We start from the raw sequence: 16,704 nt of genomic DNA on the forward strand, positions 1-16,704 counted from the left end.
GATTATTATTTGAGAAATTTTAGAATATGAACTCAATAGAAATAGTATACTCTTATTGATAACGTAAGTAGTTGAATAATTATTGAAATTAAACAAAGGAGAATGCCCATTTTTGTATGAAAGTTGGGCTACGCTTGCGTCTGTACAAAACCTTCACTAAATTATAGGGAATATATCCAAAATCTTATACACATTGAAAACAATTGGATATTCGATGGGAGTTCGGAGTAATCAGAATTTTTATAGCTAGGTTATTTTGAGGTTAAGTATGGACTGCAGTAATATACGGTAGAAAGTACCTACGTGCCTAATTAATTTTAATATTGCAGTACCTGCTTGTTATTCTATAACCAATTATTGGACATTCTTTTCACCTAGCCTTAGTCGCACTTATAAGACTCTAATAGGTACTAACATATCTGATAAGACGAAATTCCAATAAAACTTCTAGATAGTATGGTGGAATATTAGGTTTTCCACTAAGCATATGCTCCCTGTCCTTTTGTGTACATATTTTTCTGACTTACGACTTATTCTTTTACATGGATTACTTAATCTTTATTTCCATCTACCATTGTCTCCCTCCAATATGGCGCCAACACATATTGTAGAATAGATTCAGCTTAGATTTTATGATCGATCGCATGCCGGACGCCAACCCTCTTTGGAGGATTCCGATCCCAGGCAACTCATGTTAGAAACACCGAGATAAAATATTGTTTGGCCTGGAAATCGAACCCAGGAACTCACTTCACAGCCTGATTAGCCTAATAGTTAATTATCAGAGGATAAGAAAAATAAAAAAGGAAATACGAAATCCGATGTATATTTTTATATAGATATATATTTTTAATATAGGTATATTTTCTTGGAATCCCAAAAAACAAATAAGAACTTGATGTAGCTGCAGCACGCTTATATACCACTGAAGTGAGTGAATGACTTCTTGCAGCGCTGGTCGGGTCATGTCATGTTATTGTTGTCTGTGAACCTCTAAATTAGCTGATCTCCAACAGGCAGCAAAAACTCATTCCAGCCTTGAAACCTAAAATATAATGTAGAAGTTGAGTAAACATGTGAATCTTTGTGTAACATTCAAGACATAAGATGACTCCATACATTTTTTAATTTGATTTAACACTTAGTCAAACTTGTTTTGTACGAATTGAAATAATCGAGCTAATAACAAGATACTTACAATGTTCGGCGCAATCTACGAACTAAAAATATTGAGCGCCGAGTGTGACAGATCGTCCAAGGAATATACTCGTTGCTGTGGCACCGCAAAGGTGCAGTCAATACACCGCCGGTATATGCCGTCTCGATTAACTGACCTGGGTTTAGGCTCTAGACGACATTGTGCTGCTAACTAAAAGCCTTCCGTCTCAAAGTTCGACCACACACTGTACACGTTGTTTCTTAACAGAAGATTTATCTACTCAACATTAAAATACATAAGAAAAACACTCCGATATTGAGTAAAATATTATGATTTAACATTCAAAGTCAAATCTGAAGTGTCAAAATGTCAATAATTTCAGTTGCCAGTGTGATAAAAATCTGTACCCATATATTCATTAATTAAAAATAAAGTCGACGTGTTTTAGCTGACTTTAGTATTTCTGCCAATTCAAGTATAAATCGCCATTTGTTTGTTTTTGGAACGAATGATGTTTTCTTTTTTTTACCAACTATTTGGAGTTTGGTCATAATTATTAAGTAAAATATATTATTTTATAACAATTCTTTTGTTAAGTAAATAATATATTTAATCCATATATTATAATAGTTTCAAGAACAAGCACATTTATTGGGCATATTTACTTTTTTATTCCATTTAAAAGGGGAATCTGTAATAAATTGGTATCAATTCGCCATATTGACAGTAAATTATACGGTGTTTTATTTGCAACAATTAAACAACTTTTTTTTTCATATCTTTTAAACCCCCATTTGCTTAGGACTGAAATAAATACAAGTGAAATAATAAATAAAATTATGATTTTTAATAGATATTTGGTTAAGACGCATGACTGACGCAAAGATAGCCTGGTTTTGGGCATTGTCCTTTTCGGATTCTATGCCGGTTTTTTGTATTTTCTTTTTCTCCCGACGTTTCGAAGACTTTGCAGCCTTCATGGTCACGGGGAGGACACATAATTTCAATGTCTAACATTCGCGTAAACATAAGAAATCATTATGAATAATTCTTATGAAAAATTAATACAGTAGAAAAAAAGGAAAACGATATCCACCATTGACATTGGTAATTGGTTTTTGAGTTTTATAATTTTTTTGATGCACTGGTTAGCGAATATTGTACACATGAACAAAATAGGCACAATTTCATGTCTAATGCACTTACAAAAATGAATGTAATGTAGGCTTTTTTAACTCGATCTTTTATCATGGGATTACACGATAAGTTACTGCTTAGTTAAAAAAAAAAGCGGCGATAGCCTAGTTGGGTGTGGAACGGACTGCCGAGACGAATGTCCGCAGGTTCAAATCCCAAGGGCACACACCTCTGACTTTTCTAAAAAATCATGTGTGTATTCTTTGTGAATTTATCGTTCGCTTTAACGGTGAAGGAAAACATCGTGAGGAAACCTGCACATCTGAGAAGTTCTCTATAGGAATTTCAAAGGTGTATGAAGTCTACCAATCCGCACTAGGCCAGCGTGGTGGACTAAGGCCTAATCCCTCTCAGTAGTAGAGGAGGCCCGTGCTCAGCAGTGGGCAAGTATATAATACAGGACTGATATTATTACTGCTTAGTTGATAATTTTATTCAGTAGTTGCGCACGCGACTCCTGCGCGATGATTTGCATTATACCCCTTGTATTTTTATTCATATTTATTTATGAGACTAGATTTTGCTCATGGATTCACGCCTCTTCAATCTTTTCCGGAACAACAACTTCACCATGTACTTTCTCGATATAAAAAGTAGTAGTTAATAAGGGACATGATCATGTAGTTTTTTGCACCGCCTAGAAACGAATCCGTAACTTAAACAGTTTGAAATAAAACTATTTTCCTTATTTTTTTATATTATAATTTCTTCTCGATGTTTCGAAAACTTTGCAGCCATCATGGTCACGGGGGAGAATGGGAGGAAAATTATAATTTTATGTCAATCTCTAACATTCGCGTATCGGTTTGAATGTAGCTAAAATATTTTCATTAATATAATTTGTAGGTAATTTGACAACTTCGCTAATGTCAGTATGTGGACCCTCACTGCTCTACATGTTAGGCACATCTCTAGTCGTTCCTACCTTTTTAAGACGTGGTGGGAGCGCGCGAGTGCCGAATGAAACTAAAATTGGCGAGTGACAAGCCGCGTACTCGAGTTTATTCGGGCACACTGATTCAGGCGACTCTTCTATTAATACGCGCCACATGACATACGATCGGACAATTTGCTATCACAACAAATTTTACCTTCGTTAAATGGATATAGAATTCATTACTTGACATCGATATTGATGATAGATTTATGCAAGGAATCTGGTTAGGGTCCACTGTAATTTCTATTTCTGGTAACAAGCTACTAGGCAAGCAATGTTCCGGTTTAAAGGACATTACATATATATACAGTGTAACTACATCTCATATCTCAAGATGACGAGCGAAGTTCAGTGCTTTATGATTGAAAGTTCTGGTAGTGTTTGTGACTGTTATGGTTAGTCATACCGCTTACAATCAGGCGAAAGGCTTGCTGGTCACATTAAATTGTATAAAAAATATTTATAAAGTAAGAGGGTGTATTAAATTAGCCGTGTTTGGAATGAAAGTTGCTCTAGACAGTTTAACATGGTGAAAACTTGATTATGATATGAGTACAGCTGTAACTGTTCATAAATGACATCAATTTTAATATTATACAGTAAAATTTGTGAGTTTGATTGTTTGTAGGTTTGGAGGAGCTTGTTAATCGATTTTGAAAATTATTTCACTATATACTCCTAAGCGCTATAGACTACTTGTTATCCCGGCTACATATTTACCTCGGTTTTTTCACCTGGATGTAGGTGCGGGCAAAAGTCAGACTCTAATATGTTGATTCTAAAGTATCATAAATTAGAACAGCTTTCAGATTCAGTGTGATATCAAAGAAAAATTATAATATCAAGACAACAAGCAAAGTTCAAATTCCTACAATAGATGAAAGATATTTGTATTCGCCCGGACAACGGCTACAGTAGAAAAAATTTAAAATCCTTCGCTTCGACCTTTCACCACTGCACCGTGGTGCCATCCCAATATCCAAGTACTCGTATGTCAACAATATTATTCTATCCTAACATCAAATCAGGCAAATTCAAAATACGCACTAATGCCCTTTATCCTCGATAGGGAAGGAATTAATCTAACTTTTGTTACATCAAATTCCAGCTCAATTTTTATTACACTCGCTAATGATCAACCAGGAGATTGAACTCCAACTGACAGCACAGAGCTGCCACTAACGCGATGAGACAATTACACCGGGCTATTTATTAGCAGACAAAATACCTTACGTCATCATTTCGACTGGAATTCTTCTAGTTAAGGTTTGGTTTACACGAGTCCGTCTCACGAAACAGCGGGAATATTAGAAGATTAACGTTTTCGATACATCGTTTCATAGATTTTGTTTTGTTTATTGAAAATATTGGTGTTTCTCGCAGCTTCGCTTGCATGGAATACCTTTACCAGTATAAATGGCCTTAGGTCACTGTAACGATTTAATTCACCACCTACCATGGGCCATCTTTTTAAGAAATCACATTATAAAATTCCATTATTTCACATGGGAGCTACCAGGATAAAAAGAAATAAGATACGATAGGATTATATCCAAATTAATTATAAATACGTTCGTACGTTAAAACTATTGTGCAAGTAATTTTGAAGACATAGAAATGAAACACGTTCAATGGAGTCTTCTAATTATTTATTTTTTTATTAAATATTATTGTTCCTTTTTTATACCCGAAGGATACAGAACGAGCAGACGAAGAATTGGGTGATAAATCACAAATAGTAATTAAGGTAATTCGGAAATTACATTTAAATGATCTAGCCTTAAAAGGGATGAAAGGTCAGTGAAAAAAGGAAGACGATTAATTAAATCGACCTATCTGACCGTAAGAAACGCAAAGCAAAGCCCCTTGATCGATTTTCTGTACAAATCAAGCAAGCAACTTATTCCGAAATATAAACACACTTTATATACACGAAGTAAACAGGCTTACTACATATGGTTGATAATACCTCAGGATTTCTGCATAGCACCTCAGAAAGTTAAGGAAGGTTGAAAACTAGCGTTGCAGCATGAGCTGAATAGCCGCCTTTTGCTATTATAATTTTACAATGTTTCTATCCTACTAATAATATGAATGCGAAAGTTTGTGAGTATGGATGTATGTTTGTTCCTCTTCCACGAAAAAACTACTGAACAGATTTGGATGAAACTTTACAGTAATATTGGTTATACATCAGAATAACTCATAGACTATAATTTATAATGATTTGTGTAATTTGGTCATAATATAACGATACATATCAAGTAAGTCGAAAAAAAAATGTCCCGGAAAAGTCCTTCACGCGGTTAAAGCAGTGAGCAAAATTTTGTGTTTTAAAATAATAGATGTTAGTAGGCAATATGAGATATTTTTACTCATTTATATATTTTAAATATTTTATTAATAATTTACTTATTTATAAAGCCGGAGGAATTCTTTCCAGACCCTTTGTTTGGCAGAGAGATTAAAAAAAAGGTTAATGATGTGTAAACAGTCTTAACGTCTAATTGCGAGGTAGGTCAGCTCTCATCAGCATACCACATCGACTTTCAGTGGTTATTTACGTGCATTAATACGTTGTGTGAGGGACACACGTCGTCTTCTAATGCGATACATGTCCTACAACTATGTTTTTGAAGATAACCGTGGTCGAATTCCTTTGGAACAGTGGGCAGGTGGAGGTGCGGGTATAATAATCAATGAATCTATATGCTGTTTTCCAGCTGTGAGGCAGTTCTGTTCTGATAAAGCTGGAATAGTAGACAGTTGACTATATATTTACTCTTATAAAAATAAATAAGGTATTCAAAATGTAACAGCAAGAATTATAAAATACAACGCAATCATAAACATTATCTTTTCAATCTGGTAAAAGTAAATGTCAATAATATACGAACAACTCGTGGACTATGACGTCACCGATTTTACAGAATATACGTATGAGCGAGACAGCGATATTCTATTCCGTCCATACAATTCAAGCCAAAATTTTAAATATAAATTGCTGCTTTCTTTTTTTCATATATTTCAATATTGTTCCCACAAACTATTTTTATTTCTTATTGCGTATATTGACAAAATAAAGGCAAGGCACCCTAATTCTAACTATATTTCCCTATTTTTCCAATCCAAACACATCTCCACACTCCCCCAAGCAGGCGTTCCAGGCCGCCGCTCGTTATACCCATCATAAATGATTAAAACCAACATTGATTTGATTTACACACGTGCCAAACCGGGCCACGAATAGAGGTGTGCGGCGCCGTTGAATACCTGATAGTTTTAGATGGGCGAAATTAGCGTGATGGATTCGTCATGAATGCGTTTGGATTTAGCTGGAATGTGAACAGATTTAGGTCATTTGGTTGATAGGTTTTTTTGTAATGCCACTTATGTTAGATAGTAATATTATTTTAGTGATCACCTTTTTGGTAATAGAGATTTTAACACGAATGAAAAATATGAAAACATCTGTTTGTTTTTAAAAACAACACCTACTTCCAGAGTGGTTCGATAGATTTTTTTTAAGACATATAAAGAAAAAAGATTATGTAAGCGAAATAACTGGAATAAGTTTGTCGTGCAAGTAAACAAAAATTGTGAATTTTGATTGCCTGTGACTTTTTCGGTTATGTTTTTGCGTTGGATTTGGTTATGCCTACTTCCTATAGCTTCAAAATATTATTGTTCAATTAGTTTATACTTAGAAATTTATGAATGCCTGTTATATGACCTTCTAATTGCGACGTATCTTAATAAACGTATCGAATACTATGACGATACCAATAATCCATTCTGTAAGATAACGATTAACGATAAATAAATTTCGGACCATTATCAGTTTAGTCAGAGACGTACCTACTGCTTTATTAATGTCAAAATAAATTCCAACCAGTCCTACTCATGTCGAGTGGCCAGGGGTAATCATCTCTCGTCAGTCGACAGTCTGCCTGCAGTCTGCACCCTACTCCATTTACACTAGGAGAACTTTGCCATGCTCGTATCAAAAACTTAAGCATTCTAAGAAATTCTTAAGGATAATTCTTATGCATGTATTATCTCACGATGGTTTCTTTTTACTTTGAAGCCGGCGTCAGTGAATAACAGAAGACCTATGAAACTATTGGTGATATTTAATAATATATGAACTCACTTTTTTATTGCCCTTGAATGACGAGACGAGCGATACGACCGTCCATAAAATATAGTTCCAAATTCCACCACCAACCAAAAAATTCAATTGAAAAGTACTGCGTGGCTACTGCGCTCATACTCTGAGATAAGATGTCCCATAATGCCCAGTATTACGTTGGATACTATGTCCTCCAAAACGGAACAAACAGTGCATACACTGCTGCATGGCGGTAGAAATAGACATTGCGATTTAAGCTCGCATGCGAGAGACTTACCACCAGTATCTTTAAGCTATTTACAATAAAATACAGTACTACGTTCGGCTTATTTAGATAAAGTCTTTCTCTAACAGGTTTAACAGTGTAGAAATCTGTCCAGTGCCGGCTGCGCGTTGGAACTCGGCAGTCGATAACAATTATAAGTAATTCACTTCGCTATGCAACGACCTTGGTGATGTGTACCGTCGCGTAGATCCGTATAAGAAAACTATTGAATGTAATTTTTTAATTTAGCGCCTTTGAATGCTTGCCCACACTTTACGGATTCAATTTTTTTTTTCTCTACTCGGTGACATTATAGCGACCGCATTGCTTTGTTACAAAACAAATTAAATAGAGAATATTTAAGGCTTTCCTCTATTTCATTGATCAGGTTATAGGCCCAGATAAGCCCAGAAATAACAACAGTGCAAAATTTATAAGTAAAAACAGTGATATAAAAATATTGTTGTGAACATAACCTCAAAAGGAAGAAAACGTCACTTGGCCTTATGCAAACGCATATTAGTTGCATAAATAAAAAACGCTAGTCTCTTGTTTTGATGGATTGTATTCCGAAGTCAGTCAGTGTATCTATCTATATCTATTAAAAACCGATTCCAATAAACTATCCCTACATTGAACTACGCTTTAAAAAATGGCAAGGATAAACCACTAAAATTAACTCATCTGTAATCATGTCAACAAACTTTCTTCTGATTGGTCTATTTCCGCTTTAGGTCAGACAGTTAAGATCGTCATATAGGAAACTTATATTCGATAGGACGGCGTAACTCCGACGTCTGTCAAGATGTCTATCTCTTATTAATCGCTATTATATTGTCACTACTTTAAAATTAGGTCCAATAAGATCAGTTTAATGTGGCAAGATATAAAAATACAATCATTATTTGTGAACTTTTATATGTACCATTTTACAATACATTGTAGCAATACTTATCTATACTATTGTATAATAGAAAGCTGAAGAGTTTGTTTGTACGCGCTAATATCAGGAACTACTGGTTCGAAATGAAAAATTATTTTAGTGTTAGATAGCACATTTATCGAAGAAGGTTATATAACATCACGCTTAGACCAATAGGTGCGGAGCATCAACGAAAAATGTTGCAATTTTTTTATATTTTCCCTCAAATCTTTTTAGCATCCACACCGTACAAACGCACTTTTGTGCGTACTTACACTCGCATTACTGGCAATTACGTTGTGCTATATAGGTGGGCCGCACGTCACAGAATGCCTCAGACGCGCCGCCAGACCGACCTACCGTCCTACCGACTTGCCCTGCAAGTCTGATTCTTCAAGATATTTTTACTAAATACTGCACGCTGCTCGACTCTGAAAGTACTTGTATAATAGCCTTAATTATAGACCAAGAGTTCCCAAAGTATTTTTTGCCACATTACCCTACTCCCTAAAATAAAAATGGCCATGCAACCTTTCACTTCGATGCAAGGAAATTAAAGTCAGAGGGCTCACCAAGTATCCTAACTAATATTATAAGAATGTGTTCTTTTTGTTACGCTTTCACGCCCTTGTTGCGAAACCGATCATGACAAAATTTGTACTTTTATAAATTCGTTGTCAGGGGTACAGAAAAGAACAAAGGGTGAATTTCATTCAGAAATAAGTAAGTACTGTTACCGCGGGATAAAAATTTACAAATTCGCGCTCGTCTCGCGGTCCCGGGCCCCCCTTTACATATTGTTACGCCTCCCTAAGGTGGCGCGCCCACAACTTCGAAAAGCAACTTTATAGATGTTAGTTCAAAGTTTAAGTTTCTAGAATTTGGTTTGTCATTGATAAATTTGTAAATGATACCAATATAAATAGAAAAATCGGCCGTACTAAGACTTATTTTTCTTCATGCAAAATGTTACCTAAGTTTTTTCCTTTTAGATTATCACATTGGTTATAAAGCGTAAGTTGTAAATAAATAACTTGAAGTGATTTCAAAAGTTGCAACATATTGAAAGGAACGTAAAATAATCTCCTTGAATAATTTTATAGCAGGAGCGTCGGGGAAGGGTTACCGGAGATGTTAACTGATTAATTCCGGCTCGATGCGCGTGCGCAGTACACTTGCGCTTGTTTACTGTTATAAGATCAACAACGGGAGATTCTGAACTAAGTTCTACATTTGTTTTTTTTATGTTATTAATTGACGAGACGAGCAAGTGTCTGAAGGTAAACTTCACAATAGCTACTTCATGTTTTATGAAAGTAAGTATTCAACGGATGCATCAAGTTGTCTATACCTAAGACCTCGGAGGACGCCACCATCAGGCGTTCCCTCAAATATTTGCTTTTCTTCGCGAGCAAATATTTAGAGAAAGAGCAAAATAAAAATAAGAAATAACAAAAATAAAGTAACTTCATAATTTAATGAAGGTAACGTAAACGCGGGTCACATAATACGGTTCGTGCAAAATTGAGGTGCGCAAGCGCAGTCGAGCGCACCGGCATGCGGATGTGCGCGCGACACGCGACAATGACGCGCGACACGCGGGCGGGCGCGCCGCTGACGAGCATGCGCACCAAATACTGTAAGATTAACGGTAATAATAAATAATGACGGGATATTTTATATACAGGGCAAGTAAGTAGGTGTTTCTAATTGGGTAATGTTATTGCAATTTTTTTCAAATGATAACACAAAAAAAAATGTGTTTCACAAGATCTAAAGTTGTGAGGTTGTGGTTGTTATATAGTGTGAGGAGGGGGAACCGAGGTTCCGCTAGTTGATACGTAATTCGTCCCCCCATGTTATAGCAATTTGAATATATGCGATTTAATTATATTTACAGAGTACATACGTCATACATACATAATATCACGCCTCTATCCGATAAGTGTAGACAAACAATTGACTTATAAAATGATTATACTCCATGCAGATTGTTTTAATCAATTTTTTAAAACTGACAACTAAAAAGCGTTCGTTGCGTTTTTATTCAAATTTTTACGGTGCGTATTTTGTCAAGAAAAGACATCTTTAATAAAAATAATAATAATAATATCAGCCCTGTATTATATACTTGCCCACTGCTGAGCACGGGCCTCCTCTACTACTGAGAGGGATTAGCCCTTAGTCCACCACGCTGGCCTAATGCGGATTGGTAGACTTCACACACCTTCGAAATTCCTACAGAGAACTTCTCAGATGTGCAGGTTTCTTCACGATGTTTTCCTTCACCGTTAAAGCGAACGATAAATTCACAAAGAATACACACATGATTTTAGAAAAGTCAGAGGTGTGTGCCCTTGGGATTTGAACCTGCGGACATTCGTCTTGGCAGTCCATTCCACACCCAACTAGGCTAACGCCGCTACTTAAAAGAACTTTTTTTAAAGACTTCTTTGTTTAAATTTAAATACTCACTCATTGGACGTTTATAAACAGAAATATTTACACTAATTCGGCTTTAAACTGATACAACAATCTTCCTTGATCATGAACCTGAATGCTGCACAAACATCACCAAAACTTACCGGCTTCGGTCTTATCTCTTGTATAAACTGCGGTAACTCGCTAAAACCTTACAAACTGCGCATGGAAGATAAAAGAAGTCTCTCAAATGTGTTTATGAATGTTGTTAAAGCGGTATAATGGCGTATAAATACGTGCTTCAGAGATCGTGATGTTGATTCCAGCACTAAAAAAAATATTGTCTAGTGTTTGTTGTGGTTGTGTATTAAAACAAAAATAAAAATCTTAGATATACTCACAGTCAAGCACCCAGTGCATGTACTTTTTTAGATTCCGGGCTGATACCGAATATTTGCCCGACCCGAGCATCGAACCCTAGAGCTCAGCACTGCACTTGTACCGTAATTCAACTACGCCAACGAGAAAGTTTAGAGAAACCAATAATCACACAATAAATAGATAAATAAATAAAATAAAAAATATTTACATCTGTCTAACTATGTAATTATCTAAATTTAGAAAAAGGACCATTCTTTTGGATATAATGACGTCATCGTTGATTAAAATAAATAAAGGAAGTACAGTTAGGCATCAGAAATAATAACGGTCTTATTTCTTATTATTTCAGATAAGAGTTTGACGTAAATTTGTTTATTATTTAAGGTAAATATAAAAAATCTTTTGTGTATTCCTTTTATTTGCAATACATATTATTTCAATCAACATTTGTAAATATTTATATGCACAATGGTGAATTGGTTTTAGGAATTAAAAAAAAACAATATTTTAACAAAACAATTTAATTTATATAAAAAATACAGAATAACAAAATTTCACCTTCATTCTACTTCAACCTTTAACGACAAACCATTAGCACACTCAATTCACAGCCCCTAAAACCCTGATAACCAAACCCAAGTCCCTTATTTATTACTCTCAGAGGTGTTACTTGAGAAGAACACCGGAGATTCTGGATATATTGGCGTAGTGGCATACGAAGATCTGTAAGGCACCACTTCAGAATATTTGAAAACATTTTGCAACATCGTTTGTTGTTCCATTAGCAATGTATTCAGATGTCTCATCTCCTGGTCAATCTTCTTTAAATTAAACGTAGCCTGGTCTATCTTCTCTTGCATCCCTCTTATCTCTATGTTGAAGTTGTGATCGTTCGACTGCCCTTCATTCTTCAGTTTTGATGAGAACTTGTTCTTATATAAAATCTCTTTTACTGATCTCCCTGATTTTACTTTGTTTATTTGCGCCAGTTCGTACGCAGCCATCATTATATCAGTAGGCAGTCGTTTCTCCCTAGGGTTCAATGGTTTCACACTCAATATAACTTTGCCAGCCTCAGGAGAAACTAGGGCTGTCCTGTATACGTATTTGTGCAGGCATTTGGGTAGCCAAGCACTAAACATGCCCATCTCTACGAATAGAATCAGTTTTGTTTGGCGAACTAATTTGGATAGTCCTGCTGTTTTTCTCAATCCTTGGATGTCATGAACAGCTATACCAACTAATAGGTTCATTAGTATAACGGTAACAAATAATAAGAATAGAATGAAGATAATTTGAGATGATAATTCGAAGATCAAAGGAGGATCGTCTTGCATCGGATCGTTGATTAATATATTTAGATTTAATTCTCCTACCATCATTGATAACGTACTGATGAAACCCATTAAGGGATTAGAGAACATTTCCTCATTGGGAAAGACCACGCAGAAACAAATGGTAAAGCCGAGAAGTAAGCAAATATAGGCCAGCAGTAATTTGAGGAATTCTGTCAAAACTTTCTGGTACATAGCGACGTAATCTCCGAACATAGGCAGTTGTCCCATCATCAACATGAGATTGGTCCATGCTCCCAACACAGCATACCCCCCGACGTGGTTCTGCCAGCTATAGTCACGATGGATATTATAGAGGGAGAACACAGAAAGAAGAACAAACCACTCCATCAAGTTCTCAAAGGTCGTAAAATATTGATATAAACTCGAATATCCCGTTATGCCCGTTAATTTTCTTACTATTTCAAAAGCAGTGATGGCCATAAGAACCCATCTTTCAAATTCAATTGGATTATTTTCTAACATGATACCCAGCAGTGATTGGGCTTGACACAACTCATTCGGCACTCCGTATTTTTTCGAGTATTTACCTTTACAGGTTTTTACTACAGCTGTTAGCACATATATCGATAGGAACGACACAAACAAGAAGCAAAAGATGAGTCTGGCTAGGTAAAATTTTCTTATTTTACGCCATTTCATAAATAAAAACGCCGAACACAGCGGATGTAACAAAATGTCTTTCTGACCTTCATCAATCAAACTGTTCAAATATGTTATCTCGCGGGGATATGAAAATTTTAATAATTTGCCAAAATCGAATTCTATCTGCACTTCTTCGTTGCCTTCAGTCGAACGGCTGAGTGATATGCCGCAGTCTAAATTGTATTTCAAAATTGCGAGTGATTTCGGTGTCTTTCTTGCAATGACGCTCAGAGCGGTGTGACCTTTCTTCGATTTGGACGTGACATCGGCCCCGAGAAAATCAATGTTTCCACGCATTGAGTCAGGCCGTCCATTGCTGCCAAATGAAGAGCAGAATATCCGTATTCGTCTTTTTTGTTGACTTGAGCACCCCAACTTACCAACATATCGATGATGTCACAAGCTCGGTCGGCGCGACATATTGCGGCATGAAGAGGGGTTCTTTTATCGTAGTCTTCTGCATTGGGGTCGGCGTTGCCATCTCGGAGAAGCACTTCAACGCATTCAATACTCGAACATCTTGAAGCTAGGTGAAGAGCCGTGAATCCTCTGTAATTCTTCGTGTTTGCTTTAGCACCTTCTGATAAAAGAAGTTCGACGCATTCAGCGTATCCTCTAGCTGCTGCTAAGTGTAGCGCTGTGCATTCCTTATCTCTTTGTTTTGTGACTCCGTTTACACTTATCTTCGTTTCTTTTAGCAAGTATGAGAGACAACGTTGAGCTCCGATCTCCGCTGCCAAATGTAAAGCGTTCAAGCCTCCAGATGTCACATATGAAGGGTCTACTCCTCTCTCTATAAACATTTCCATACACTCCACAGCATCAGCTCTCACTGCACAATGAACAAGATTGTCTTCACATCCAGCTCTTTGAACCACCGAGTGTAATGATGCTTCATTGGCTATCAAAATTTCAGCAACTTCAAGAGAGTTCCCAAATGCAGCACAATGAAGGGGCGTAAAATATTTAGGCGCAAAATCGACGTCCGCTCCTCTCGAAATTAAAAATATAGCAGCTCTGCCAGCTCCACTGAATGCTGCCATATGCAAAGCTGTCAAACCGGGTGACTCTGAGTAATGAATATCGGCTCCAGCTTCCAGAATAGCAGGTAACAACTCATCCCGAGTGAGAAATGCGGCCCACAATAGAGTCAAATTCACAACCACTTCAGGCGCGGAACTGATGTGTTCTTCTATGTTTTCTGCTGTTATTAATCCACATTCCACATCATCAAAAAATCTCGCAGCTCCTAAAGTTAGTGCGCGTTCACACAATCCTCTCCGCACTGCTTCTTCAGTTAACCTGGCTTCTGGGTCCGGTGCAAGGACATCGAAACTGTGGTACATATTCGGTGCATCTTCAGCTGGCGGTGATGGTCCGACGAACAAGTACTCCTTAGCTTTGCCGGGCTCCCGAGCTGATTCAAGCAAATCGATGTTCTTGACATGTCTGTACGCGGAATTGAGAGGGTATTCTTCAGGTTCACGAACTCTTGAGCGTACGCTGCTGGTGAGACGAGATCTTGTGGGGGTTTGCGCGGGAGTCTGCAACGGAGATGGCCAACCCATTTCGCGGTAGCCGAAGTTGTCCATTGTAAGATCGCGACTGAGCGGAGAGGTAGTACACGGCGTTATCTTATCTGTCTTGTTTGAATGAGCGGAGACATGCGAGATTTCTGTTTGACGTTGTGATTTATGAAGTTATTTTTATGCGCAATTATATTTTAATTAATCGAGATAATTCTTAAAAGTAAGGTGTTTGTTGTTTTTTGTGAAACTACTGTTTTAATACGAATATTATTATAAGTATATATACATACAAGACTGTGTATCTGCAACAAACGGTAAAGCGAGAATAAAATATTCTTTGTTCAAAGACACTTACATTTTTTGTGCATGACAAAATTTTAATTATTTCCATAAAAATATTTGCATTTCGTTTTGTGCCGTTAACGTAAAAATATTCAAAACCTTAGGCAAATAGAAGATCTTTGCTATCAAGAGGTGTACGGTAAACAAAAGGCTTACCGTTTATCAGTTTTGGTGAGGCTTAACATTCACGTGTTACAGCATTTTTCCAATTCACGTGTCTTGTTTTCTTTAACTTTGTACATTTGGGTATTATATATTATTATTTAATTGAATTTTAGTTGTTACAGGTTACTGCCATTAAAAGAAAAGTAAGATAGGTTAGTGAATTTCTATGCACGCTGTCAAAATTTTTAATCGTAAAAAAACATCAATAAAGCTAAAAGTTTGTAAGACTATGGTGCTGTTTTTGTACAATTCCACTCAATTTAGCCTATATTTTTTATATCATCTTATCATTTGGTAGCTCTGTATGAATATTGCTTTGCTTATATAATGGACAATTTACAGTTTCCTATCTCAGTTCTACGTTAAATTATTTTATATGCAGATATTGTCAGAACGCGTCCCGTAACGCTACATGGTCACGGTCTTCATAGTCACAGGGCGGACTCAAGGTTACAGCAGTCTTTGAAACTTCGGGAGAAAATTAACATATAAAAACCGCGATCAAATCCGAAATCTAATTTTAATTCTAAGTCTAACATTTGCGTAAACATAAGAAAACATTATCCGTTTTTTACTTAAAATGTTACCTTTTCATTTATTTTCCTTATTTATAATATAAATAAATAAAAAAATTACTAGTGACTGCCTCGGTAGCGTAGTTGTATTGCATGTCCGGTACATTAGCGCTCTGAGGTCCTGGGTTCGAATCCCGGGTCGGGCAAAGTGATATTTAGGTTTTTCTGCTCAGTATCAGCCCGGAGTCTGGAATTTGTGCCCGATATGGCGATAGGCTCGTCCCCTGTCACATCATGGGACGGAACATACTTGGCGAAAAGTGGGTGCCTTAGTTGCACCTCTGCATACCCCTTCGGGGATAAATGCGTGATGTTATGTATGTATGTAAAATTACTAGTTTACCTAAGTCCCAGACAGTAAAATTATACTATCTTTTCTTCTAAATGTCCTTATATAATTCCAATATTCGAGTTGACGCAAGACACTTTTACCAACATGCAAAAATAATGCAGATATCTTTTTACTACCGGCTTCCTACGTCCCAACATTTGAGAATAAACAGAACACTACCTTACTTAAATAAATAATCTGGTAAATATCTGATTTTGATTCTATGTAAAAACTGTCATTAGCAAGAATTTCGTATTGAGTCCAAAAAACGGGCATATACAACAAACAAATACATCAATCAGTAAACGTAGCAAAAGCAACCAACAAGCAGCTATGATAGCTCCAAAA

At 36.4% G+C, this 16,704-nt stretch overlaps 1 protein-coding gene across 1 annotated transcript; it reads right to left on the bottom strand.

Annotated features, from left to right (window-relative positions):
• Positions 1 to 11,917: 11,917 nt before the first annotated feature.
• Positions 11,918 to 15,025, bottom strand: LOC115440962 (transient receptor potential channel pyrexia-like). Its single transcript, XM_030165499.2, is given in 2 exon segments — positions 11,918 to 13,692; positions 13,695 to 15,025. Coding segments are annotated over 2 exon segments (2,946 nt in total). The 5' UTR covers positions 15,007 to 15,025; the 3' UTR covers positions 11,918 to 12,058.
• Between the last annotated feature and the right edge of the window lie 1,679 nt (positions 15,026 to 16,704).

This window comes from Manduca sexta, chromosome 6, assembly GCF_014839805.1.
Source record: "Manduca sexta isolate Smith_Timp_Sample1 chromosome 6, JHU_Msex_v1.0, whole genome shotgun sequence".
In the NCBI taxonomy this organism is placed as follows: domain Eukaryota; kingdom Metazoa; phylum Arthropoda; class Insecta; order Lepidoptera; family Sphingidae; genus Manduca; species Manduca sexta.